The 27636-nt window shown below is 50.4% G+C and overlaps 3 protein-coding genes and 1 long non-coding RNA gene across 19 annotated transcripts in view; 1 reads left to right on the top strand and 3 right to left on the bottom strand.

Moving 5' to 3' along the window:
* The window catches only part of UBOX5 (U-box domain containing 5), a 37793-nt gene extending 27620 nt beyond the window's left edge, over positions 1-10173 (bottom strand). For 2 of the 3 annotated variants that reach the window (XM_060613728.3, XM_060613742.3), the window contains exon 1: positions 10061-10173. The gene's annotated coding sequence lies outside the window, so the exon portion shown is untranslated. Of the gene's footprint in view, positions 1-7815; positions 7923-10060 lie in introns of those variants that run through there. The other variant, XM_060613735.3, reaches the window with a different exon arrangement.
* On the bottom strand, positions 74-10173 carry FASTKD5 (FAST kinase domains 5). 4 transcript variants are annotated; one of them, XM_060613673.2, is made up of 2 exons: positions 10061-10173; positions 74-2802 (listed from the first exon to the last, which is right to left on the bottom strand). In XM_060613673.2, the coding sequence occupies exon 2, from the start codon at positions 2760-2762 to the stop codon at positions 318-320; it is 2445 nt and encodes an 814-aa protein (XP_060469656.1). In that variant the 5' UTR covers positions 2763-2802; positions 10061-10173; the 3' UTR covers positions 74-317. The 4 variants fall into 4 exon arrangements, with proteins under 4 accessions (XP_060469656.1, XP_060469690.1, XP_060469679.1 ...); XM_060613707.3 differs by lacking the exon at positions 10061-10173 and adding an exon at positions 9662-10053; XM_060613696.2 differs by lacking the exon at positions 10061-10173 and adding an exon at positions 9203-9305.
* LZTS3 (leucine zipper tumor suppressor family member 3) lies at positions 5017-22027 on the bottom strand. Of its 10 annotated transcripts, XM_078444207.2 has the most exons (10): positions 21898-22022; positions 21078-21146; positions 18127-18208; positions 17341-17503; positions 16271-16747; positions 15079-15942; positions 10061-14738; positions 9203-9368; positions 7816-7925; positions 5017-7401 (listed from the first exon to the last, which is right to left on the bottom strand). In XM_078444207.2, the coding sequence occupies exons 4-7, from the start codon at positions 17410-17412 to the stop codon at positions 14040-14042; spliced, it is 2112 nt and encodes a 703-aa protein (XP_078300333.1). In that variant the 5' UTR covers positions 17413-17503; positions 18127-18208; positions 21078-21146; positions 21898-22022; the 3' UTR covers positions 5017-7401; positions 7816-7925; positions 9203-9368; positions 10061-14039. The 10 variants fall into 10 exon arrangements, with proteins under 10 accessions (XP_078300333.1, XP_078300339.1, XP_078300332.1 ...); XM_078444213.2 differs by lacking the exon at positions 18127-18208; XM_078444206.2 differs by lacking the exon at positions 21078-21146.
* A 93-nt stretch (positions 22028-22120) lies between these two features.
* On the top strand, positions 22121-24891 carry LOC132665992 (uncharacterized). Of its 2 annotated transcripts, none has more exons than XR_009604401.3 (3): positions 22121-22198; positions 23485-23535; positions 24781-24891. It is a non-coding gene; the product is annotated as an uncharacterized LOC132665992 (long non-coding RNA). The 2 variants fall into 2 exon arrangements; XR_009604402.3 differs by having other exon boundaries at positions 22174-22446.
* The last annotated feature ends 2745 nt before the right edge of the window (positions 24892-27636 follow it).

Genomic DNA, 27636 nt, shown 5'->3' with positions numbered 1-27636 from the left:
TACAAATGCAAAATAATCATGAGATAAGGCCAGTAAACAGAGGAAGAAAAATAAGACAGGACTTACTTGAAAATAGGGAATTTACGATGTTTATTAGTTACCTGCACAAATTAGCAACAACTTGTACAATGGGGCCAGGTTACAATTAATTCATGTAACACACAAACGTCACTCTGCCATTGACAAGAGCACAACTAAGTCTCTTCAACAGATGATTTTATTACCAAACCTACATGCTGGCTTTTGTAACTGTTTCCCAACACCTTGCATAGTATACCTCGATAGCCTTTATGAGTAACAATGTCCCTGAAAGCCCTTCAGAGAGCAGAGGTGAACACTTTCTCATGGAGGAACATCAGCTTTTCTAAGCGAGTTCGTTTCAACAGTGGGAGCCATTCCCAGTGGGATACCTCTACTACACGGTACCCAAGCCGATTCAGCTGCCGCCTCTTCATATTGTGCAGTCCAAGCAGATCCCTGGAACCATAGCAGTATTGGTTTTTATTTGTCAACTGAATAGCCAGCTTCACTTGTGGGGCCTGCGTGCAAGCTGGGGGACAAGGGCCAGCCATCTCCATAGCCCCCAATCTGTCTGCCACATTGCAAAGGGAGGTCCCCAAAGGTATAGGTGCGTTCTCTAATTCCCTTTCCCGCTGTTCAGTCTCTGATGCAATCTCTCCCTGGAAACATTCTCTTGATTTCCCTTTTAGTAGCTGATTCATCAAATCATCTGTAATGCTGACTCCCACATGCTTAAGCCTTAATTTGGCTTCATCCTTAATTGGTATGGCTTCTTTGTTAAAGGGTAATGGCTTCATGTTAACATCAAGCTGGACCTCTAAGTCAGAAGATCGGGTATGAGGCAAAATCATATGGTGTTTGATGTACTGGGGCCCACCCAACATGTTCTCTAGTAAAAAGAGAGCTTCCAGGAATTCAGGCTTTGAGCACATATCCTTCCTTGCTAAATTCCACAGCATTTCCGACCCCTCTTGCTGAAGGTGAGCACTAAGACGATTACCTCTGTAATCTTGACACTCGATGCCAACGGTACCATCAAGAGTATATAGCTCCTTAGTGAGTTCAAACTTACTTCTCTCCTGAGCTAACTTGACGAACCCTGGACTCAAAGCAAAATTGATGAGCTCTAATGGAAAGTACTCAGAGAATGCCAGGCCCAGCAGGCAGGTGAGCAGGTGTTCTGGATATCGACTGAACTCAGGCATCTTTCTGTGAATCTCATTTATCAGGCTAGAATAAAACTCTTCTGTATTGGGTGGCTTATAATTCAGAGTTCCAAATGACCACAGAATCTTGGCAACATCTTTACTTCGGCAATATGCCACCCTTGGAGGCAAAGAAGCAGCCACAGCGTTCATTATCCCTTCATCCAGGATGCGTAAGGCTGAGCAAGCAAGAGTCAGGTGCATGACACCCTGAACTCCTAGAAAAGGGATTCGCTGAGGAGCAATCTGGCCAAATTGCTTCATGAAATTTCCGTGATCCACGTGAGTGAAACGGAACATCTTAAGAATATTCACTAAGGCATAACTGCTCAGATGCTGCATGTCAGCACAAGCCAAGTCTCCAATTCTCCGCATGACGTATTCAGAGAGATTACTACTTGATTTAAAGAACCCCAAACAGATTGTACCAACCTCCTCTAAGTTGATCAAATCTATGTACTTGAGAATCAATGATTCCAGTTTTTGCATTAGGTCTTGGGGTGCCTGACGACTTTCACCTATAATATAAATTAAGTGAATCAGCTGGGACAAGGATAGGTCTTTCCAGTGCAGATTAAGATAACTAAAAAAGATTTTTAAAAACCGAGGTACTCTGCGACCCAAGTTTCGCCAGAGATCAGCCACCAAGAGAAGTTGATCCAGACTCATCTCCCACACCTTACTGCAAAATCTGATTTCATACACACCTAGCACTGAATGGGAGTGAGGGATTCCCAAACTGACAAAGGCCTTCAAAATACTGATCAACTCCGGGACATCAAAGAACTGTACGTTTTTCACACTCAGCTGGCAGAGCAAAGCAAAGCTGGTGCTGGACAGCAAAACAGGATGCTGCTCTGCAGGCAAAGAGCTCAGCTTACAGAAATAATCAGCAATGACTTGAGGCTGGAGATTATCTTGATGAACTGTGACTTTGTGCAAAATTAATTCACCTTCCGAAACAGACAGGGGCTGGCAAGTCTCAGATCTGTTATAGCTGTGAAGCTGGTACTCTGGTCTTAGCTGTAGGAAACCTCGGGGGTCTTCAAAGGAATCAAAAATTTCTATATTGTCTTCAACTCCCGCAGCCCTGTGTGAGCCCGGCTTCAACGTGCTGGCCTTAGAGGCAGAAGTCCTGCTGAATTCCAAACCTGGGAAGGTACTGCTGGTCGTCAGGATCCTCTGAGAGGAGGAAATGCTATGAATGTTCTCAACTTTTTTGGCAGGATGGCAGAAGCCGCTGTGTTCTGGAGGCTCCTGTCCCCTCGGCTGTGTGTAGCTTCCCACATTCCAATATGTCACACTTTGGGCTGTGCTGTAGGCAAAAGGACTGCAAAACGCTCGATATCCTAAAGGTTTTAACAACTTGAGAGTGGCTGTTGTTCTGGTGTCAGTACTGATCGTTTTGGCAGTCAGAACACAGTCCTTACAGGTTTGTCCAGGCAATTTCTTGTTTACATGGTGCTTGATTAGAGCTGGACAGGGAGGCGTTCCACAGAAACTACCTGGAAATCTTCGGCATATCGCAAGAGCCATGGGTCACAAATGACTGGGCCAGAATTGGTGGTGCCAGATACTGAAAAAAGGGTAGATGAAGAATAAGTGGCTTCCACCTATCACAATACCAAAATTTACACATTATAAGAAATGGATTAAACTACATTGCTGTCCACTCAAGTGAGTTCAATGCTAGTGAATGCCCAAATGACAAGACAGCATACATCAAGGCTACAAACTGCTTCTCCTTGATATCAATGCATAAAGGGCCCACTTGGGAGAATAAGAAAGTTGGTTAAAGCTGCTGCGCTAACAGCAAAAGTAAAAAGCGGGACCTGATGTAAAGTTTAATTCATTATACCCACAATAACCCTCCTTGTTCCTAAGCATAAAACTTCTGACTACAGAATTGTTTTCTAATGCTCATTTCCCACACCTTACTCAACTGTTTTCTGATGCTGCTCCTGCACCTGCCAGAAGATGCCTATTCTCCTGTCCAGGCGACTTATCACAGACTTTGAACCACTATCGCAGAGAGGCACGCATTTAGGACATATACTCAAAAACTCATTTTGGTGGCAGAAGGCAGCAGCCTGAAGCTCTGCTGTCAATTCATGGGTGGGAAGCAAAAAGCATCTCAAAGCTGGGCTCATGGTTCAGGAAACACCAACTCACACGCCTGCCCCGCTGACGTGGAAGGGGAGCAGCACAGCTTTCCTCTGGAGGCAGCTGATTAGCAATGCTGCCAGGGAGTCAGGTGCTGAAATCTTGCCTCTAGCAGTGCAGGTCCCACTTTCCCCCATGGTAGAAACCAGGAGAGCCTACGAAACAGACTCTGCTATACTCTTGCTTTCTCTAAAGGCTTTTAGCTTTCCTCCCACTTGATAAATGCCAACGCCTGACAAGCAAAACCCAGTGAGCCCTGAGCTGCCAAGATGTGGACTTGACAGGCTTGTTGCTGCACAGAATCCCCTGTGGGTTCTGAGGGCGCAAGGGTGACTTTCTGAAATACCTGCCCAACTCCCCTGTCAACCTCTCCTTCCTTCCAGAGCCCATAGCATGAGAACCAGGTGACCAAAGGGCAGGCCAGTGGCTTTGTGAGCTACACAGGCTTCTCTGGATGGTAAGAACGTACGCTCTACTTTCTTTGTGAACCAGAGAAGAATTCTTTCACATGAAATCTTTGTACGCTTACATCTTTACTATGACCTTGTGGACCATTCCGTCTACCAAGTTTCAATCTATGGGTCCAGATGTTACAGACCAGGTGTCAGCAAACTATGGTCCAGGAGCCCAAATCTACCCCTCTGTTTTTTGTTTTTTTAAGAGAGGGAGAGGGGGAGAGGGAGAGAGAGAGACAGAGAATCTCAAGGAGGTGCTACGCTCCAAGCAGAGCCTGATACAGGGCTCAATCCCACAACCCTGGGATCATGACCTGAGCCAAAATCAAAAGTCGGATGCTCAACCAACTGTTCAAATCTGTAGACCTTCATCACACCTTGGGAACTAGTTCGGAAGAAATAACTGGGGGGGGGGGTGGGGGGGTGGGGGGGAGGAAAACTTTTTTTTTTAACAAAATAACTGTGCTACTCTAAAGCAAAAAATCGGGGTGCCTGGCTGGCTGAGTCGGCAGAGTGTGCAATTTGAATCTTGGGGTTGTAAGTTCAAGCCCCACATTACGTGTAGATTACTTAAAAATAAAATGTTTAAGAAAAAAAAAGCAAAAAACTGAAAACAATATAAGTGTCCATCCAGAAGGAGGGGGCTGGCTTACAGGATAAGTGTGTGGCAAGCATCAACACGAGAAAACACACATACAAATACTCAGTGGAACAAACAGAACACAAATGAGTGCCATCACCTAAAATACACTTATATGAAAGGAAAGGAACTATATAACTTCTTTGTGGGGAGACTTTCCATTATATCTTTGATATAAATTAACTTTTCCTTCTTTATTGGCATTGAAACTGTTAATACAGAAGAGTATATGAATTTAACAAATACCTTTATAAATAATATAATTTTTTTTTATTTCATTTTTATTTGAGAGAGTGAGTGCGCACACGCCCTAGAAGGGGGAGAGAGGGGAGGTGCAGAAGGAGAAAGAGAATTCCAAGCAGAATTCCAAATTCAGCACAGAGCCTGTTACGGGGCCCCATCCCACAACCCTGGGATCATGACCTGAGCTGAAATCAAGAGTCAACCGACTGAGCCTCCCAGGCATCCCGATAAATAATATAATATTATTTTTTATTAAAAAAAAGTTTTTTTAATGTTTATTTTTGAGAGAGAGAGAGAGAGAGAGAGAGAGACACACACACAGACAGGGAGACAGAGCATGAGCGGGGGAGGGACAGACAGAGGGGGAGACACAGAATCCAAAGCAGGCTCTAGGCTTTGAGCTGTCAGCACAGAGCCGATATGGGGTTTAACCCACAAACTGTGAGATCATGACCTGAGCTGAAGTCGGATGCTTCCCCGACTGAGTGACCCAGGCATCCCAAACAATATAATTTTAAAACACATTAGGGACACCTTGGTAGTTCAGTAGGGTAAGCATCTGACTCTCGATTTTGTTTGTTTTTTTTTAATTTTTTTTTGTTTATTCTTGAGACAGAGTGAACAGGGGAGGGGCAGAGAGAGAGGGAGACACAGAATCTGAAACAGACTCCAGGCTCTGAGCTGTCAGCACAGAGCCCGACGCGGGGCTCAAACCCACGAACTGTGAGATCATGACCTGAGCCGAAGTCGGATGCTTAACCGACTGAGCCACCCAGGCACCCCTTGACTCTCGATTTTGGCTCAGGTCATGATGTCATGGTTCATGAGTTCAAGCCCCACATGCGGCTCTGCACTGACAGCATGGAGCCTGCTTGGGATTCTCTGGTCTCCCTGTCTCTCTGCCTCCCCCTGCAAACACGCACTCTCTCTCAAAAATAAATAAACGTGGGTTTTTTTTGGTTTTTTGTTTTTTTTACATTTATTTACTTTTGAAAAACAGAGTGAGACAAAGCGTGAGTAGGGGAGGGACAGAGAGAGAAGGAGACACAGAATCTGAAGCAGTCCAGGCTATCAGCACAGAGCCTGATGCGGGGCTCGAGCCCACGAACTGTGAGATCATGACCTGAGCCGAAGTCAGACGCCCAACCGACTGAGCCACCCAGGCGCCCCTAAATAAACTTTTAAAAATAAATAAATAAATAAAAGTACATTAAATAATTTAAACTACTTCAATTAATACTACCTAAGTGTATTTAATGAATAAAATTACTGTGCATGCTCCTCAAATGAAAAAAGAACCATTTCCTTGAACATTAATGTTTCTGTTTCGGTGATAGAGAGTCTGCATTTTGAATTAATGTGGTTCTTTTTGAAATGCTAAAATACAGGTTAAGTCCCAAGATGGAAAAAACAACAGCCACAATTATCTTAGGGCCTCCTCCGTGCCGAGCCTACTATGAGGTTTTTTACCTGCCTATAGTTCCAATCTTTACAACCTCTCTGTAACGTAGGTTTTGTCGTCTCCATGTTGTAGATGAGGAAAAGGAGACTTCACAAGGTTAAGGAACCTGCTGACGGTTACACAGCTAAGGGATGGAGTGGGGTTTGACATCAAAGATCGTCTGATTCCAAACCCACATTGCTGGTGTGTACTCTAGCCAAGAAGAGTCAAATTCCAGACAAAGAAGTGGGGAGGATCCTGACCAATCTACAGGGTTTCCAGATGCCAGGGAGCTGGTGCGTTTGAACTGGGTGAACTCAAAAGCCCCTCTCACCTCTAACACAGGTGTTACCTTGAGATAGTGCTATTCAGTTCTAGACTACTGAAATAAAGTGAGTGTCACAGTAAAGTGAGTCAAAGGAATTTTCTGGTTTTCCAGTGCACAGAGAAGTTATGTTTACACCATACTGCAGTCTGTCAAGTGTGCAATAGCATTATATCTAAAAAACACACCTATCTTAATTATAAAATACTTTATTGCTAAAAATTGCTAAGCATCATCTGAGCTTTCAGCATGACATAATCACTGATCACAGATCACCATAAAAAAAAAAATGGAGAAAGGGAATATTTAGTGTTATAAGTCCATCAAACTATGTGACTGTGTAAATCATGTACAACTTTGACAAAAATTAAATCTGCAAAATGCATGCACTAACAGGAAATTAAGGTATTCTTCAAGAAGACAATCAGTATTCAAAGAAAGTAATGTGAAGTTTCAAGGAAAACGTTGAAAAGTTTTTCTAGCCCAAGTAATTCCTACTGTCTATAGAACTACTGTTTTCTTTTTAAGCGTTTGTTTATTTTTGAGAGAGAGCAAGCGAGCCGGGAGGGTCAGAAAGAGAGAGAATCCCAAGTAGGCTCCATACGGTCAGCGCACAACCTGATGCAGGGCTCGAACCCACGAACCGTGAGATCATGACCTGAGCTGAAATCAAGAGTCCGTAGCTTAACTGACTGAGCCACCCAGGCGCCCCTTGAATTTCTTTATGAATGCCCAGTAACAGAAATGATGACAAAATAAAGGATCGTAGAGACATGAAGAGCCAACTGCAAATGGCAAACAGTAGCTACTTACTTTTTCACCTTGCAAGTTTTAGTGTAACTGTATAGACACCATATCTACAAATATATGCCTGAAATATAATCACTTTGCAAGTCTGGTCTTGAGTGCTGTGGGGAAGAAAGGGAAAGAAACACATGGAAGATACAGAACCAATAAAGCAAAACAGTGAGGAGAAAAGGCACTGCGAAGGAGAGGCTGTCTGGATGTGTTGCCTACATAGAGAAAGCACAGCTGAGAGAGTTAGCTCTTCCTTACTTAAGGACTCCCAGAGAATCCCGAAAAAAGCTGGAAAGGGAATGGTATGAGACAGATGCCCAATCAATAATGCCTGACACGTTCTCTAGAGGTTCAAAGACATGTGACATCAGCACAAAGCTCCTTTCCTAGTTTAAGTGCCACATGTACATCCTCTTCCCCATCTCTCTTTAGGGGTCCTAACAAACCAGAATGGAGCCTCAGAGACCCCTGGCACTGTCCAACCACCCTAAATGATGTAATTTCACAGGAGTGAGGAATCTTACCTTTCCACCTTCCAGGTACAGAGGTCTGAGCAAGGCCGAATAGCTTCATTTTAAACTACAGTCCAGAAGTTAGAGGAAGGGAGCCAGACGGTGGAAGACAGCCATGCTAACTGTAGATTAAGTATATAACACTCTCAGCATATTTAATTCACCAGTTACTAGATCTCCTCTCTTAATTCTGATTTCCGTCCTTTTGCTAGAAAGGTTTAACCCTCCTATGTCCTGGTAAAATTGCCACAAATAAATGAATACTTCAAACTCTAATCTTGTCTTAGCAAATAATTTGTTGAGCAACCCTGAGAATTAAAAAAAAAACCAGAAAACTAACTTCCTCTAGGTGTTAAGAGTCTACCAAGTTTAATGCTCCTGGTGAGGGCTTAGTGACTGACCTAAGGACCCTTAGCTGTTAATGCAAATGCTAACTGGGCTAGACTCTTCTGTGCTTCAGTTTCCACACTGGAGCAGAGCCTACAAGACAGGGATCTACTACTACTGCCACGACAAAGGTCAAACACCAGTGCTAAGGTGTTTAGGTCAACGTAAGTATCACCCAGAGTTAAGCCAAACCAAATTCAATTCTAACAGCCCATCTCCTTCACTTCATTCTGGTTTCCACTCTTATCAGAGAAAACAGCACACCACAATTATCTGTGAAACTTTTTTTTTAGTTTATATAGACCTTCCTCCCCTTCTAAGACTCTGCTATTCCTCTATCAGAATGGCAAGAAGGGCCTGAGTAGATACAGTCTGACAAGGCCCCACAGATGACTGTTAGAGCCGCTACTCTTAAAGGATTCCACACACTCTGTCTTTAGAAAATCTCTGGGTACGTGGGGCACCTGGGTGGTGGTTCAGTTGGTAAAATGTTTGACTCCTGGTGTCAGCTCAGGTCATGATCTCACAGTGGTGAGATTGAGCCCCATGTGTTGGACTCTGCATTGAGCATGGAGCCTGCTTGAGATTCTCTCTCTCTCCCTCGGAGGGAGGGAGGGAGGGAGGGAGGGAGGGAGGGAGGGAAGGAAGGAAGGAAGGAAGGGGAAGAAAAGAAAATCTCTGGGTAGAAAGAAAGAAAGAAAGAAAAAAGAAAAGAAAATCTCTGGGTATAGCAACAGAGAGCAGACACTCAGGTCCTCTCAGCCCATGTGAATGGAACTGCTAAAGGTTTGCTAAAGCAACAGATGGGGAAGAAAACCATACCGTCAAATAAACTAGACCTGCACAACTCCCAAAGGCCTCACCTTCTCTGTTGCATTATGCAACGCTGAGTCTCCATATTTCATTTTGGTCTCCCAGGCAGTAGTGAAATCAAGCCAGAGCTTGCCTGAGGCCATTCAGAGCAGTGAGTTGTACAATCTAGTTCTGGAAAAGCGGCTTTCTTACTACTCACCAAGTGTGAGCCAAGTGCGGAAAATAGGAATTCACATTCCAGCTGCAACAAATGACTAGAGCACAGAACACCAGACACGTTGGTGCTAAAGCACTTGGCTGCCAGCTCCATAGGAAGAAGCACTCACTGTCCAAGGGTTTACAGTGAGTAGGCAATGAAGCATGACCTGAGGAAGTGGAAGAGTTTAACTGGTTTAAAGAGGGCCCAAAGCTCCCCGAGTCAGGACAGAAGAGCTGTGTCATGATTTGTACGGAAAGAGAAAGGGCAATTATTTTTCTTACCTCTGGAGAGAAAAGGGAGGAAGACATCAATAACGACCTTAGGTATGTGCAACTAGAAACCGTCTGTTAAAAACGGGGACAGGATATACACTGTATTGATATTTACTGAAGGCTCAAGTTGACCCGGGTACTAAGCAAAATACCGTAGGGGCCTGCGGACCAGCGGCATCAGCCTCACCTGGAAGCTGGTCAGGAATGCGTGATCTCGAACCTTACCCCAGACCTACAGACCCCATCTCCAGATCCCTGAGTGGGTCGCGTGCACGTGTTAAGTGTGGTAACGAAGTGCCGCAAAACACCTCACTGGATTCCCACAACAGCCCTGTGAGGCAGGCAGTGATCATCTCCGTCTCACAGAGGAAAAGTCAAGATTCAGACGAACCGATTGTCCAAGGTCACAGAACTCTGGGGTGGCGGGGTCGCCGACATTCTGCCTAAACGGCAGGCCTGCGAGAGGAGTCCGCAGCCCGGGCCCGGAAGCGCCCGGCCCTGCGCCGCCCAGGACGGGAGAGGCGGCCAAGGCCCAGGTGGACAGGGAGCGGCCGCCGAGTCCTCATCCGCGGCCGCCGCCACTCACCTGAGCCTGGTGAACACGGGCGCCGCAACACCAGACCCTGGATCCCGCGAGCTTCCGCGCCACCGCCACTCCACCAGCAACACCCGGACCTCACAGCTCCACTTCCGGCCAACTGCCCGCTACTTCCGCCTGCTGCGCTGGTGACGGGTGCGGCCGAGGCTCAAAAGGCTCTGTCAGCGTTTTCCAAGGACGTTTTCCATTGTAGGACGTTGCCGAGAGGCCGGGGGAGTCTAGGACCCGCGGAGGCGAAACAGCGCCGTGGATGAACCTCTCTGGAAGTCGCTAAATAGCGTAGATACAGGTTCGAATCCCAGACCGCCACTCACGGTTAAAAAAAAAAAAATTTTTTTTTAACATTTATTTATTTTTGAGAGACAGAGAGAGACAGAGCATGAGCAGGGGAGGGGCCGAGAGACGGGGAGACACAGAATCCGAAGCAGGCTCCAGGCTCTGAGCTGTCAGCACAGAGCACAAATCTAGAGGTCATGACCTGAGCCGAAGTGGGATGCTTAACTATCGGAGCTACCCGGGCGCCCCGCCACCCAGGGTTTTATAGCCTTAGAGAAATCACATTAACTGACTAAGCCTAGTTTCTCATCTGTATGGTGAGGGTAATCATCAATAATAGAGGCATCTGTGAAGTGCTCTCAGGAGAAGAGTTAGTGATGAAAAGCCGAGCCTGTTAGGAGAAATGGATATGAGGGGCCAGAGCTGGAGGAGGCCAGTGCTATATAGTAGATGAAGCCAGGGTCATCCTTCACCTCCCTAAGTAGAGGGGTTCACACCTGAGCTGCTATCAGCACCTAAGCAAGGAAGAGACCCTCCGAGAGGGCCTGACCCAACACTGCCGTTCTGGGGAAAACTTGAGCACTGCTGGTTGGGTTTGTCATACCTTGTCAGTGCCCTGGTTGCTAGTCCACCTATCCTAAGTGCTGTGAAGGAGACTTGAGAACTGACTTTCCCTCCAAGGTACCATCTTGTCCGGGAGACAAAAACCAATGCAGCGAGGACACTTCACTGCAAGGAGGGGCAAGCCTGGCAACCCAACTCTGGAGCTCTGCGGAGGGCACTGTTTGCCTGGTTTTCTCACTAGGGCCAGACCAGAGCATATATTCCTTCTTGCTGATTAGGACTCTCTTTGCCAGAAGAACCCAGAGAGAGCAGAGGGCCCATCCCCAGGGTATGAACCAGATTGCTCCAAAGCAGCCATGGCGGTCCTGTTCTTCTTTGCCAAATACTCAGTTTCCCAGCCTCCCTTGAAGTGAGAAGAGGATGCCGCTCAGTTCTGCCCATCAACATTTAAAGGGAAATTTACCGGCAGGATTCTGGGAAACTTTTATCTTCATGATAAAGTAGTACGGCCTCAATCCCTTCGTGGAGCTGTGGCAGCCACTTTGTGGCATGGAGAGAACTACATACTATGGATGGGAGAGTAGGAACATTAAGTCTTATGTCCTTGAAACAATACTTATGACAGGATGCTTGTGACCAGAATTGTCAGGTAAGGAAAAATAAACCAGCCTTTAAATTCTTGTAAATCAAGTTGTTACTTGCAGCAGGATGCATTCTTGACTGGGTGGGGGGGGGGGGTGCTCCGTAAAGATGACAGAAGCAATTATAAAGGACAGCACTTACCCGCAAAGGACAGCTCCATGCTCGCAGCACTCTTGGGTCCATTCTGTCTTTGGGGCCTCACCACTAATTACAAGTCCGTTCTCAGCCTTCGTGTTTTTGTATTCTGACCTCAAACTTTGGCCAGTCGCTGTAACATGGCTCAGGATACTACATCTAGCTGTCCTGCATCACCTACCTTCCAAGCAGCAGCCTGGTGTCCAGATGCTGAGTTGGACCCACCTAGAAACGCTTCAGGGTGACAATCCTAGCCGAAGAGAAAGCCACGGGCAGAAACTTGGAACCATGACTCCTCCTGGGCAACATGGAGGAGCTTGGGCTTTGGGCCAACCTTCTGGCATGGCCCAGTGAGCACCTCCGGACTTATGCCTCCTCTGGGAAATCCATTTACCCCAGCTTTGCCCTCCACACCCCCCTAACCCAGCTTCACCTCCCAAACCTGCAAAGACACAAGCAGGCCAAAGAATGCCACTCAAGAGGCTTTCTCCATTTTATTTCTTTGGGAAAAGAAAACGAAGTCTTTCCATCACATATGGTAGAGATATATATTTATATATATTTATATATAATTTCTTTTGTGGTTGGAAGTCCCAAAGCTGAGTCTGTTCATTTTTTTTTTTTTTTTTTCTATTTTTTTCCTACTAATGCCTTCTCTTCCCCCTGCCCCTCTGGCCTAGGCCCAGGTTCTGGGGCAGGTGTAGTGAGGGGTGAGTGGAATGGGCAGTGATTACCAGGATGGCTCCCCCAACCAGTTCAGAGATCTGGTGAGGGTCACCGGGAAGGGGCTGTGCAGAGGGACAGAGGCCACACAGAGGGGCACTCTTGTTTTTGTGGGGGACGCACAGCTCATTAAACAGTCACCAGTCATGGGAGGAGGCTGGTCAGGGGTTGGGGAACTTGCTCACAGTAGTTGCCAGCTCTCTCCACCCTGCCCTCCAAACCCAGTCTTGGGGGTGGGAGGAAGAGAGTGAAAAGAGAGAAATACAAGGGTTGAGGGCCAAGCCTCCTCTAATTTTTATTGCTGGTGAATTAGAAATTTGCCTTTCCCTTCCTGTCTTGCGGAGATAGACTCTGAGAGGATACCGAGAGGGAAGTGACATTGCTGTCCCAGCCCCCACTGATGGCCATGCAGGCCTACTCTGGGCAAACCCAGGGTCCTGGGAACTCAGGGGTCAGTATTCCTCTCAGGTCAGCTTTGTCCTTCAAGGGCAATCACAACCATCCCCCTCGCCCCCCAAAACAAAGGCCTCTGGCTCAGGCTTGGGCCCATTGGAGCTTGGAAGTGGGCAGTGCACCAAAGATCAAGCAGAATTTTCTACTGGAAGAAAAGGTGAGGTTTGGGGGAAGAGGCGGCCTAGGACAATGATGTTCTGAGCGTGAAAGCAGAGGGAGGCTGGGGGAATCGAATGGGAGAAGACACAGGAAGACATCACAGACACTCATATGACCTCAGAAACTGGGTGAGGGGAGTGCCTGAGAGGCAGGTAGCACTTACTAGCTGTAGTTAGAGCCGGACAGTGGCCCTGGGTGTGGGGTGAGCCAAGCAGATGGGGCTATCACCCTGTGGGATCCTGGCCAGAAGGGTGGGGTAGGGCTAAAAAGCCTCCAGGCGAACCTTCCCAAGTACAGGAGGGCAGATCTTCCCCGGGCACTGAACCTCCACCCCAGCCTCCCCTCCGGCCTGATACGCACATACAGACATACACTCAGGACCAGGCCAGGCTCTGAGGCCTAAGCCCAAGAGACCTTGGCGGGGGAGGGGCTGGGCAAGTAGCCCTCTCAACCACAGACAGGCCATCTGCTCCCACTTGTCCTGCCAATCTGCCCAGGGAGGGGTAATAGAGCAGGAAGGAGAGAGGCCAGGAGCCCAAGGTCTGTCAGCTTCAGCAGATCCCATGCAGGCCCTCTCAGGCTACATGGCCTAGGAGGTGACCACAGAGAGCATCACTGGACACCGGGGTGGCCAACAGTAGGAGCCCAGACCTACCAAGGGACGGGGGCACCTCATGGCACTTCAGGCCTGCTATCTCCATCTCTAACAAAGCAGCACTAATAAGGGGAGCATGGACTCCCCTGCTGCCTGGGCCCCTCAACCCCCACTCACTCTGCCTCCCTCTATCCCCTCCTTGGGAGGAGGGTCCGAGTGCGTTGCCCAGCCATAGGGCCCGGAGGGCCCCCAGTGGGGGGAGGGGAGGGGTCTGGTCACAGCTGCTTTGAGAACCTCTTTGGTCTGGGGACATGGGGGACATGGGGAAGAGAGAAGGTGGGGAGGAGACACTGTGGACTCTGGCCTTTGACAGGGCATTTGTCAAAAGGCCACATGCCCATGTTGGTGGGGGGGGGGGGGTCAGATTTCTGTGGACTCAATGCGCTCGAGGCGGGAGGGCGTCCAGGCTTTCTTCTCCTCGCCGTGTTGCGGGGTGGGTGTGCTGGCACCCCCCGCAGCCCCGCGCTCCCGCAGCCGCCGCTCCAGCTGCTGGTTGCGCTGGTACATCTCCACGTAACTCAGCTGCAGCTGCTTCTGGTACTCGATGACCTTCTCCTTCTCCTCCAGCCACACGCGGCGCTCCTCCGCGAAGCTGGCTCCCTGGCGCTCCCGGGCTCGCCGCTCGGCCGCCAGCTCGGCCTGCAGCCTCCCCACCTCCCGCCGCAGGGCCCGCGTCCCGCTCTCCCCGCCAGCTTCCGCCTCCCCGTCCAAGGAAACCAACGAGGCGGCGGCGGCCACCCCGGCCTGCCGGCGCATCTTGGCCTCGTCGCTCTCGCACGTGGCCAGGGCATCCTGGGGCTCCGCCGGGTCCACGGGGGTCAGCGCAGGTTTGAGGCAGGCCGCGGGCAGCTCGGCCTCACCCAGCTCCAGGCTGGCCTGTTTGCTGCCGAAGGAGTCCCTCAGGCTGAGCAGCTGCTCCTCCTTCTCCCGCAGCGAGGCCCGGCCCTCCCGCAGCTGCGAGCGCAGCCCCACGATCTCGCTCAGCTTCTGGGACACGTCGGCCTGCGAGTCCTTCAGCTGCTGCTTCAGGAGGGAGATCTCCCCTGCCTTCTGGCACACCTGCGCAGGGGCAGAGGCGAGGAGGGCCAGGGTCAAGGCAGAGCCCTGTTGGCTGGCACCACAGCCACCACATCCAGCCCCAGAGGCACACAGCATGCCCAGACACAGCGTCAGCTCATGGGACATTCAGGAAGGACACACCGGGCCCTCCTCGGACTCAGGACACACCTGGCTCAGCTCACACAGCCCTGGGCCCGCTCTGGTGCCCACAGACATTCCTAATCGTTTTTGTCTCCCTCCCCTTCACTCCCCTGTGACAGTGGGCCACAGCTCTGGGTTTCTCTGGAGGGACAGAAGGAAGGAGACTCAGAGGGGGAAAGCCCAAGCCCCCTGCCCGCACCTCCCACTTAGTTTCCTCCATCCGGGGCAGGAAGTCAGCCTGCTCCTTCTGGCAGGCGGCCACCTTGTCCTCAAGCTCTTCCCGCTGCCGCATCAGCCGGGCTGCCTCCTCCTGCAGCTGCTTCTTGTCCTGCTGCAGTCGCAGCACCTGCAGCTGTAGGCCCTGCTGGGCGCGCTGGGCGCGGCGGGCCACCTGCTGCAGCTTCCCACTGCAGCCCTGCCGCAGCTCAGCCAGCTCGCGCTCCCACGCCTTCTGCCGCTCCTCCAGCACCTGGGCCACCGCGGCCTCGCTCTGTTCCAGGCTCCGCCGCAGGGCTGCCACCTCCTGCTCCTTCTCCCACAGCCGCTCCTCTAGCTCCTGGATCAGAGCACTGGGCGAGGGTGGTGAGCAGGCCGCGAAGGGCAGGCCTCCACCTCCACCCTCCCCAGACCCCAGGTGGCCTGGCCGACCCATGGAGGAGGACGACCCACTCTTGCTGGAGGCCCTCCCACTGTCGGAGGTTCCCAGGTCCTGGTAGCCCGAGCCACCACCGCTGCTGCCGCCGCTGCCACCACCGTAGCTGGCAGTGCCGATGCGGTTGATGTGGCTGGTGGAGGCACTGAGGGGCGCCAGGTGCTGGCTATAGCTGGAGCTGTAGGTGGGCAGGCTTGTGAGTGAGTTCCGGCCGGAGTCTGAGAGGCCGCCCCCACCCCCGCCCGCTGGGGTCATGGTCCGAGACTTGTCTAGTCCGCCCTTGAGACCACCAGGACCCTGTCGCCCCTCAGGAGTACCATTGGTTTGTGGGGGGCACAAGTTCTGCATGGAGTGGAAGTTCTTGGGTACAACGGGCTTGAAGGCTGAAGGCCGAACTAGCGGCTCTGAGCACTGAGTAAAAGCAAGCAAGGGGGAGTGGGCATCAGAATGGGGCCTTAGCCCTGGCTCCAGCCTCTTCCCTCTGAGACACGTTCAGCCCCACCCCCAATTAATCTCCATCCTTGGAGTCCCTTGGAGTCCCTTGAAGCTGGGTCTCCACCTCATGCTACCTGAAAACCAAGTCTCTGCCCTGGGACCACCAGCTAGACTTGGCCCTCAAGACCCCTCCCCATGGCTTCTTAGCCCAACCTCTGGCCCCCGCAACCCCACCTCCAGGGCCCACTTGATCCTCCTCTCTGGACAGCCTCCCATCTCCCAGAAAAGGGCCCTGGGGACTGACCTGGTCTAGCTTGCCAGAGGTGGCCAGGAGCTTAGGCGGATGGCTGGGCTCACGATACTGTGGTGGGGCCTTGTCACTGCCACCGCTGCTGCTACTGCCACCACTGCTGCCCACCACATTGCCGCAGACATCAGTGTGGTCACTGCCCCGCAGCTCGCCGTTGAGGTAGAGGGAGTTGGCGAGAGCCTTGTCTTCTGAGGGGTAGCGGCCTGGCCTCTCCCTGCTCGCCCCACCACCACTGCTGCGGGGGCCGGGGAAACTGCCCTGGCTGCCCCCACCCCCTGTGCGGGTGCCCACACTCTTCATGGCAAACTCCTGGGCATGGGCCACCCCACTGCCCACACTGCCCATGGCCAGGCGAGGGTCTGGGGGTCCGAGCTCAGAGGGCCGAGGGGCAAAGGCCAGGAGAGGATCCCGCCCTGGGTCAGCACGCACAGGCAGTGTCTCCAGCTTCGCCATGACTAAGCCAAGGGGGCACTGTGGGCACAGGTGGGAAGGCAAAGATAGGTCAGTCCCACCCCCACTCCCACCACCCCAGCCAAATCAGCCCCAGCACCACCTGCGCCCCACCCTCTGGTGTCCTCTTCCCTCTAATGGGCACAAGGGTTCCCAGACATCCAGGGTGAAGGAGTGGGGCCGGGGTAAGAGGACAGCTTGGTAACGGGGTGCCTGTTGCCCACCTGATGAAGCCCAGGCCCCAGGGCACCATGCACATACCCTCCCAGCTTTGCATTCCACTCCTCAGCTCCTGCCTCAACCCCACCTCCTCCATGAGCCCTAGTTCTTCACTGCAGCCCTCAGAATTTAGGTGTTCTTGACCTTGGGTCTGGGCACTTACGACCCAACCGCATGGGCTGGGGAAAGGAGGCTAGAAGGGGACAATAATACCCAAATGCAACAGGGACCCTCAGAAATTAAGAGAGGGAGAGAACCCACCCCTATCCAAATATTGTGTGTGTATGGTGGGGGGGGGGGGGGGGGGGGGAGATCCTTCCCAGGCCCCTAACCTAGGGTGTTGCAGTCAAGGGAAGAAGTGGAGGCTCACTACCAGCGCAGGCTCCTCTCCTTGCCTTTCCAAGGGGGTGGGGGGCCGACGGGTCCTCAAGCCTGGGACCCTCCGAGGCCCGGTCTGCAGGGGCCATGTGCCTCACTCTCGCAGTCGGGGCTCGGCCCGAACCAGCTGTGCGACTTTGGACGGGCCGACTGAGCCATCCCGGACTGCAGTTTTCTCCTCTGCGAAATGGGAGGAATGAAGGACCTACCTCGTGGAGCTGCCGCGTGTCAGGCGCCCCGAGGCGGCGGGCGCTGGAGAGGACCGAGGTCTCGGTGCGGGAAGGCGGGAGCTGCAGCTGCCGCGCGCCCGTGGGTCGCCTGTGGGCGCCACCTCAGGCACGCCCCACCCCCCGCAGACGGCCGGGGACCGCGGCAGTCGCGCTTGGCGAAGGGATCTTCCCGAGGTCTCCCCAACTCGGCAGCACGAGGGGCCCCTTTGCCACGGTCAGTACCTCTGCAGAAGCCCGGGCGCTGGCTGAGGCCGGGGCAGAGGACGAGGTGCAGCCAGCTGCGGGCGCGGGCCTTGCCTCCCTCCGGGCCAGTGTTTCCCACAGGTGGGCGGGGCGAGGGGCGGGGCTTCTGCACCCAGCTGCGCCCGCAGGGGATTCCGCGCGGCCGATCCCCCACTAAGAATTCACTGCCACCGGGAAGACTTCCTGGATTACTCCCTCCCCCCGTTCTCTACGGACCTTGAACCGCGAAGTCCTCTGAGCCCTTCCGTGAGCGTGCGCCCCCCACCCCCCAAGGCCAGCCCACAAGAGCAGGGGGAGCAGCGCAAGCAGGGCGACAGGGCCTCGGGTTACCTGTGCTCTGGGAGGCCCCGCTTCCTGGTTCTTTTGTCTCAAATCCACACCTGGAAACACCTGCCCCAGAGATCCGCATAATCTAGCGAGGCAAAGGCACCAGGCAGTGCCAGCCGTGGATGTTGACCCTCAAATACGTTTGTCAGAGGTGGCAGGGGCACCCTTCAGGCTTTTACCCTCTACTCCCATGAGAAACCAGGCAAGGAGCCCTCCTTCTCTACGAAGATGAAGGGGTCCAGGTGGCACCTCAGTGCCCCTCAGACTGTCTTCTACCCAGATGCCTATTCTCATGCCGTGCGCTTGCTATTAGGCCCCAGACCAGGGGATCCTGACAAAAATCTTGCCCTTCAGGAGTCTTTTGGCTACCACACCTGGAATTACAGCTTTAAGTGGTTGGGAAGTTCACCACCAAGCCAGTCCCCACTGCCTTTGTAAAATTCCATTCTCTCAGCATCTGCCCCCCAGGGGTGGAGAAGAGTACTGTACCACCTCCCTCCCTAGAGCCAGTCTGTCCCCACATGCAGGGCTGAGACTAGGGTGAGGCCAGGGATGCACCTAGTGAGTAATTTAAGTGCAGTATCAGTAAATGCAGGACCCTGAGAGTGAGTGCCTTCTTACCTCTCATGCCTCACTCTAGTTCCTGCACTGCCCCCACTCCCCACATACTCCAGCCCAGCTACCCTTCAACTCAAAAATCCCCCTCCCACCCTAAGCATGACCCCCTTCTCAGCATCCTTGGGTCCAGTGTAGGGAGCAGCTGGGGACTAGAAGGATGAAGGCTGAGTAGCTTGAAGCCTGAAACCAGTGGGAAGGCCTGGGCAGGGTTGGGAGGAAGAAAAGGCAAAACTTCATAGAGATGGGGTTCAATGGTGGGGGCAAGGGAGGAATCTCAGCTGGGGCATCAGGGTGGATGTGACACCCTTAACAAAACAGAGGGAGACTGTTTGGGGAAACAGGTACTTTGGGAAGGACCAGAGAAAGATCTCTCTCACCTACTGGATGGAAAGAGAGACTGGGGTGGTCAGCATTCAAGGGTGGTGTGGGTGGAACCCAGCATCGAGCTAGGGGGAGCAGAGCCCCGGAAGTCTGGGAGGCAGTGTGGACTCAAGACGGAGGCCAGAAGAAGACAGGCCCTGCAAACCAAGCTGGGGGGCTTCAAGAATGTGGGAGCAGCTCCCAGTAGTAAAAAGAGGCCAGGTAAAATTGGGATTGGAAGGTGTATCCTGGATTTGGCAGGTGGAAACCTCACTCGTGTCTATGAGAGAATGGCTTCAGAAAAGTGGTGAATAGCAAAGCCAGACTAGAGGAGTAGACGGATCTGGAGGCAAAGACGGGAGAGTTCTCTGCTAAAAGAGAAGGCCAGAGAATACAGTAGTTTAAGGTGGTTTGGGATCCAAAGACTCTTTTCTAATTTTAAATTAAGCATGGTAGAAACCTGAGTATGTTGATATGGTGAAGGAAGGTGCCAATAGTGAGATTAGAGATCTAGGCAAGGGGGCTACACCAGATGCCTGGATGTGGGCAGGAGCAAACTTCAGAAGTGATCACATTGATCATGACAGTGACAGAGGATAATGTTTGCGAAGGTGCTTTATGAGCTGTACGGTGCGTTACAAACATGCAGTATTACCTTCTCTGAGATTCAGGGAAGAAGAACCTGCCATAGGTTGGGGCTGATTGTATGCCACTCTGCCCCACTATTTCCCTGGAATGTGTGTGGTCTCCAGACAAGCTCAATGCCCAGAGACCTAGTTGGAAATGAGGTGTTCCCAGGACTGTCTCCTGGGACCATCTCCTGCTCTACCTGGGGAATCTTTGATTGTCAACTCACAGCAGCTCTCCCTGGGGCCTCATTCCCCAAAGAGTGAATTGCCATTTCTAACCTGTCATGATCAACCCCATGCAAATGTTCCTTGCCCCTTGCCTCTCCCAAGTTTGGACTGCTGCAGCTTCTTTTCTCAAAACCCCAGCAGGGAGCTGGCAGGACAAAGAGGGGCATATGTTTCCCTGACAGGCAGAAACTGAGCCCAGAGGAAGGGTTTGAGCTTCGTGTATGGGTCCGGGTCCTGAACTGGCCCAGGTAGCTGAGTGTGGTCTGCATAGGCAGCCTCATGGCATCAGCTCGAGCACCTGAGATGACAGGTTGCCCAATTCTGCCTCTCTGTACCATCAACCTTCAGTGCCTGGGGCATTATGCACAGTATTGATGGTCGCAAAGGGGCCAAATGAACTATATCTGGGGTTTGCATGGGCAGATCCCTCCAACCCCATGACCACTCAACCCCTCCCTACCTATGTCCTTCCTAAAGCTAAGAACACTCCACCCTTCTCTTGTGGTCTCAGAGGCTCCTATACCAACCCATTTACCCCCTAAAGCTTTCAGTAGCCCCTCTTGCCAGCACCCTTGCTGGGGGCTCCTTACTGGCCTTTTCCCCCTGCACTCCCTCCTACACACAGCTGCCAGAGGACTCTTTCTAAAGGGCAAAACTGATCTTGTCCCCGCTCTGCCTAAATTCTTCCAAGAGCAGCACCAAGAACAGTCGAAGGAGTTCTGGAGGCATCAGCTCAAGTGTAAATCCCAGCTGAACTGATTAGGGATGAACGCATGCAGGTTATTTCACCTCGGGTTTTCACACCTACCTTACAGGAATCTTAAGAAGTAAATGTATTATGGGTAAAAGGCCTGGCATTTCTCTCAGTCCCCAGAACCAGAGCAGAGCTTGCGGCAGGGCCTCCAAGGCATCTCCTACTGCCCATCCTATTCCCCCTAACCCGAGCCCCTCTCCACTCCACACAAAATCTCTTCCCAGATCTCTATGCCCACCCTGCATCCTTCAAGGACCAATCCAAATGCTGCCTCCCAGGACAGCATCCCTGATCATCCCAGGGGAGCAGGGGCCTTGGGGCACTTGGCTCAGGCTACTCCAGGGAGATTTCACTCTGAGGCTTACCCCTGGGACTGGCCTGTGGGTGCCCTGGGGCACAGATGGCAGAATCTTGGGGGTCTCCGGGCCCTGACCCTGAGGAGATGCAGAGAGAGTGCATGTTGGAATGCATGTTATGAGCAATGCAGAGAGGCAATGAATCCGAACAGAAAAATCAGGAAGGGCTTCCGGGAAGAAGGACTGAGGGAGAAAGGGGATTAGGGGCACTGTAAGGGTTTTGGGGTGCAGAGGTCTTCAGAACTTCTTTGGGATGTGTGAGGAGAGACCCACCTTCCCTTGGCACAAACGGGGGAAGGGAACCATCTCCTAGATCCTGGCTCTGGTGAAGCTGGTGTTTAAGGACTGAGGGGGCTGACGGCGCCCCCCCCCCACCCCAGCACACACACGCGCGCACACACGAGCTTCCGCGCAGGGAAGTGGGGGTGTTCGCCATTCACCAGCAGACCGCGGCCCGCAGCGCCAGCTCGGAGACCCCGGCCACAGGCTGTCCCGAAGAGGTGCCTTAGGGTCTCTGTGGTGCAGGAAATCCCTCTCGCACCTCCCCTTGCTCCCTACCAGCGCGTGTGGCCCCGGGGGGCGGGGCGCAGAGGGAAGAGGTGACATAATCCGGGCCGCACCCCCTCCGGCCGCCACCTCCCCCCAGGCCTGGTGAAGCATCCATGACATCATCGGCCTTATCTCCACTCCCCTCCCCCGCCCTGGGACCCCAGCAGCGGGACGCGCCCCCTCCCCAGCTCCGGGTCCGGCCGGACGAGCATCTAGGTGCAGCGGGCACGGCGATAGGTCGGAGCCGGGAGGGGTGCCGGGGTGGGCTGGCCTCACTTACTCGCTGCCTCGGGGTCCAGCGCGGGGTCCTCGGCGCGGGCGCCACCGGCCCGGCTCGCTGGCGCAGCCCGAAGCCCGCCCGGCGGGGCGCGCGGCGCGGGCCCGGCTCCGCTCCGCGCCCCTCCCGCTCCCCGCCCGGGCCCCGCCCACCCGCGGCTGCGGCAAACGCGGGCCCGCCCTCCGGCCACGCCCCCCGGGGCCGCCAATCCCCAGGCTGGGGCGGGGCGCAATGCCTTAACCCCTTTGTAGCTACGTCCAGGTTTGCGCTTGGGACCCCTCTATCTCGCCTTCTCCAAGGCTGCGTAAGTCGGTCCCGAGCCCCTCTGCTCGTCTCCTGCCACCCCCCAAGCCCCTTGGGCTCGGCCCCCAGGCTCTGATCTGTAACAAATGCGGTGGGACCGCGCCCTCCACCACATCTTTGGCGACTGGGAGGAGACCCTCGGGTTTGGGGAAGGGGTCCCAGATGCCGACCCCAGCCCCATTCCTCTCCCACTCCTGCTCTTCCGGACGCGGCCTCCCAGCGGAGGGCTTGAGACTGCAAGTCTGCAAGGTGGGGGCAGGGCGAGTTGTCCCAGGTGGATCCGACGGCGCTGAGGGTATATCCAAGCGGCCCGCAGGCCGGCGTGTGGGAGGCTTCGAGGGGCAGCGACTACGTCCGGCAGCAAACGGAGCCCGTTTGAAACTTGCTGTTTGCAGAGGCGCACTGCCCGCGGGGGGGTGGGGGTGGGGGAAGGAGGGCGACGAGGAAAAAGATCTACATTACAATCGTGCAGGGTGCGAGTGCTTTCTCACTCGGTGTCCTGCACTGGGCACGAGGTCCGGCCCGAACCCCACGCCGCATTAGGGGGTGAGAGGGAGTGAGGTCAGGACTTCGTCCCTCACTCGAAGTATCAGCTTCGCACGCGCGTGCTGCGTTCTGCGCCGGGATTTGGCCCTGGAGGACTGCCGGGAGGAAGCCGGCTTGTACTGGAGGTCTTAGCCTCGAATACTGCGAATATGGTGGGGAAGCAAGCCAGGCCTAGGGTTCAGCATTAGTAAAAGCCTGGAGCTACAAAGGGTCTGTCCTAAAAACTGCAACGCCTCCAGTCTAGTTGAATGTAACCCGTTATATCTTTGCTGTTAGAGCTGATTAGTCATTAGACATCCTGTTTTATAGTATATAGTACTTGCTATTTCTTGTTTTCTGTATTTTTCCATATTTGCTTTTATCTTCTATAGTGTTCTGCAAGATAGAAATTCTGTTTTAAAGTCTCCTAGTGGTTGCCTTTGAGTTCATCAAGTAAAAACACAGTTTTTATTTCACAAATATTAAAGTCAATGACAAATCATTCATTTTTATATTCCTCTTTTTGTAATGAAAAATTGAATGTGCCTTTCCATCTCTAGGCCTCTTGCCCTCACACCTACTTATATCTGTCCATTTAATCCAGGATGATAGACCCAGTCTTTTTTTTTTTTTTTCAAGCCACAAAATCCTCTTGGAAAAGAGGCTTTTGCCAACTCTTTGTTTAATTGCTATCAATGTCCTGCCGGTTTTTTATGCTCTAATTTTTCTATTTCTCATTCAGACTCATCTCTCATTTTACAGGTGATTTCAGGGAGGACCACTGAATGTTTTTTTCCTAAGCCTTTGCCCTAGGTGAGAATGCCTTTCTACTTACTGTCTTCACACACTAATGTAATGTTGTGGCTTGACTGTTTATGGAATTCTTGAGTCTCAAACTGTACCCCTCAAGGCTCTCTTGTTCTTATCCCATTGTCTTTGGGTCTCAAGATGGTAGCAAGTACACCTGAAACTAATATAACGTTAATATGTCAATTATATATCCTCCCCACCCCCTCCCCCCCCCCCAAAAAAAAAAGGTAGGAAAGCTGGTCTGATCTGTGTTAGGTGAGCAATTTGCCTGGTGCTTGTTGGGATTTTCTTCATCCTTAAAAGTCAAATATTTTGCAAGTATAAGTATTAATTTTCCAGAAAAGAAGTGGTCTTTTCAGCTTAGAAAGCTTTCTTCTAATGTTCCTGTCCATTTCTTGAACAGGGTTGCTTTGGTTTTTTTTCTTCTCCCCTAAAATTATCACACTGGATCACCACTGTCAATGAAATCTTTGTCCTTTTTCTCTGCGTCCTGGGAGAGTATCTCATGTTTCCTCCACATCACAGATTTAATTTTCTTGAGAGTCAAGGTCAAAGAAAACTCTTTTTCTCCAGTAAGATATTTAATTCTGCTTGTTTTATCTTCCTTTGATTTTAGCCAGTTTCCACCCTACCTGTGTCTTGATCTCAGCCTTAATCTCTTTTTAGTTTCTGTTCCAAATCATAGAGAATGTAGTTTTGCATTTTAAGAAGAACAACAGGAAAACAAGGGAATACCATCGCTGACTCTGCTGTAATGCATATGAAAACCTTGATAAAGTGGACCATTTTCTGAGAAATAAAATTACAAAAATAAGAAAGATGTTGAAAACATTATCTAAGAAACATGTCCAAAAAAGGCTCTGGGCTCAGGTGGTTAAATGGAAGAATTCTCTCAAACTTTCAGCAAATAGATAGTCCTTACCCAGTAAATCTGCATTACACTCCAGAAAAGTTAGAAAGCAATTTCATTTTATGAAAGCTACAATTATCCTTAATTCCTAATATAGCATAAAAAGGAAACTGCAAACCAATCAATACTTATCAATTCATGGGGAAAAAATTCTTAACTACAACTCAAGGAAATACAATTAAATATTCTTGTATAGGATATTGATCCATGTTTGTTAAATGGAAAACAATCATTATCATATATGCCAAAAAGTCATTCAAAAATCGGTACCCCAAAAGAACCCTCATAATTAACCAGGAAGAGTTGAAACTAAGATTCAATATTTTGTGCTTCAACAGGTGGTAAAATCAGGAGTGCCTCAAATGGCCTAAGTGAACATTGCCCTCACCAAACAAGCCTCCTTATCAAATCGGCCAGGTGCAATTTTGACTTATCTCTGAGTAGCAGGCTTCAGTTCTCTGTCAGCCTGTGGAATCATTCAAACAAGCCAATCACTTTCCCTGCAGGAATGATGGGCTCACCTCACCCTCTTGCTGCTACAAAGCCTGTCCTGCCCAGCTTCTGGTTGTACACTGTATTTCTGAGTGCGACACCTGGATGGTCCTGTGTGTGACCTGTGGTGTCCTCCTTCGCTGAGCTGTGAGGATATAGGTGCCCAATAAACTGCTGTCAATCTCCCCTGTCCAGTGTCAGGTACTGTGTTTGACCATCCCCATAACCCAAGGGTGGGAACCCCTCCCTCACCAGTGGGACAAATCGAAGGCGGTTAAAACAAGAGTGTATTATCTCAATAAAGATGGGAAAATAAAAAAATATGTATGTATCAGACTGACAAAAATTAAAAACTGATGATATCCCATGTTGGTGTGGCTGCAGGAAACAGGAACTCATGATGTTTTGGGGAGTATAAATTGGTACAACCTTTTGGGAGGACAATTGGGTAATCTATAAAAATGTGAAATATATAGATCCTTGGACCTAGTAATTCCATTCTGGAAAGAAATGCCATCACAAGTAATATGATAGATGTTCAAAGGTGGTCACTGATGCACTGACTGCAATAGAAAAAATAAATTTAAACCTAAATACATCAATCTATTAATAGAAGATTGAGTACATGAATCAGAGTGCATCCAGTGCAATGGGTGTCTATGTATGGACATAGAAAGATGACTACATTAAGTGAAAATGGGGCAGAATCTTACGTATGCGTATTCTGATTCTTGTATTATTCTAGTAAGAATATATATGTACATGCACAGAAAAGTAAAAAAAAAAATGCACATCAAACTATTAACAGTGGCTACTTTGAGATGGTGGGATTGCAGGGAGGAGGGCAGAGAGAAGATTCCAGGCACTTCTGTAATGTTTGAATTTTTTGAAAAACAACAAGCATGTATTACTTTTGTAAAAAAAAATATTTTAAAAAATAACGCAGTTTGCTTGGAAGAATAAACAGGTGAATAAGCTCTGAAAATGTAGCAACAGCAGGCTATTAATATACTAAATATTTGCTCAAAAACCCCTACCCCCATGGGGTTTTGCATTTGAAGAGGGAGGAGACAATAAGTAAAATATACAGTGGGTTAGAAAGTGGCAAATACTAAGGAGAAGTTGAGATTGCTGGGGAATCCCAATTCTGAATAGGGTAGAAGGCCTCCCTCAGGAAGTGACAAGTTAAAGATTTGGAGGTAGGGGAGCAAGCCAAGCATAAATCTAGAGATTTCCAGGATGCGATCATTTTATCTACAATAAACTGAGCTCTTTTTCAGTATTTGTGTTTTTATGCACCAACTAAAGCTTCCAAAAAGAAAAAGCTACTTAAACATGATTTTAATTATGGTTTTAGGAAGATCAGTAACTACAAAAGGAATTAAACATTGTTCAAGATTTACCCTTTTAAATGGCACTAGCCTTAGACTGTTTTACAGCTGAGTTCTACCCAATCTATTAAGAGATCATTCTAAATCCTAGGAAAAGATGAAAAGCTCCCTAATTCATCTTATAAAGTTAGAATAATCTTAATGCCAAAATCTGACAAATAACATAAAAGAAGAAAATTGTGATTGATTAATCATCTGTCTTCCCCACTAACTTTTAGCATCTGTTAGGATACTTTTTGTTTGTTTGTTTTTTGACAGGATACTTTAAAAAAATTCCATATCCCCATCTTAATACTCTGGTAAGGAGAATTAATGGACCCCAGAAGATATCCAAGTCCTAATCCCCTGAATCTGTAAACATGTCAGGTTACATGGCCAAGGAGAATTAAGGTTGTAGATAGAATTAAGGTTTCTAATCAGCTAACCTTAAAATAGGGAGATTAGGAGTGCGTGGCTGGCTCAGTTGGTAGAACATGTGACTTGATCTCGGGGTTGTGAGTTCGAGCCCCATGTGAGTGTTGCAATTACTCAAAAATCTTTATAAAATAAGGAGATTATCCTGGATTATCCAGGTGGGCCCAGTGTAATCATAAGGATCCTTAAAAGTGGACGAGGAAGGCAGAAGTAGGGGCGGGGGGGCATATGACTGTGGAAAAAGGCTAGAGATGCAACATAGCTGGCTTTACAGATGGAGGAAAAGGACCACAGCCAAGGAGAAGACAGAATAGAGCCTCCAGAAAGAAACAACTCCAGGTTGATGTCAGCCCAGTAAGATCCATGTTGAACTTCTACAGAACTAGAGGATAGTAAGTGTGTGTTGTTTTATGTCACTAAATGAGTGGATGTTACAGCAGTACTAGAAAATGAGTGCAAGCACATAATGGATACTTAACATTCATTTGTTGAATGGTGAATGAAACTGCAAAAACCCTGGGTCTACAGATAAATGGATAAAAGAGAAATAGATCATTCACAGAATACAAATGGCCAACAAGCAATTGAAAACATCTGCAGCCCTGCTGATACTGAAGAGATGCAAATAAAAACCTACCAATCAAAAGACTGTTGTGACCCTTTGGGGTCCTACCCACCAAGTTATCCAGAAGGGGTTTGGGGCTTCTTAGGGGTGACTGAGCAGTGACCTCCAAATGCCAAACTGGAGGGCAGACAAAGCACTTAAATCCATGTTTAAGTTTGGATGTTGGCACTAAAGTTTTTCACAGCTATTGCTTGCTTTATGAGGAAATAAAAACCTCTGGAATTGGGCCAAAAATTCCTGAGAATGACTAGTAAAGGTCTTGGGGGTTATCC

This window comes from Panthera onca, chromosome A3, assembly GCF_046562875.1.
Source record: "Panthera onca isolate mPanOnc1 chromosome A3, mPanOnc1 haplotype 2, whole genome shotgun sequence".
NCBI lineage: Eukaryota > Metazoa > Chordata > Mammalia > Carnivora > Felidae > Panthera > Panthera onca.
Note: the sequence above shows the minus strand (reverse complement) of the source record. Positions and strands in the feature narration are given on the sequence as shown.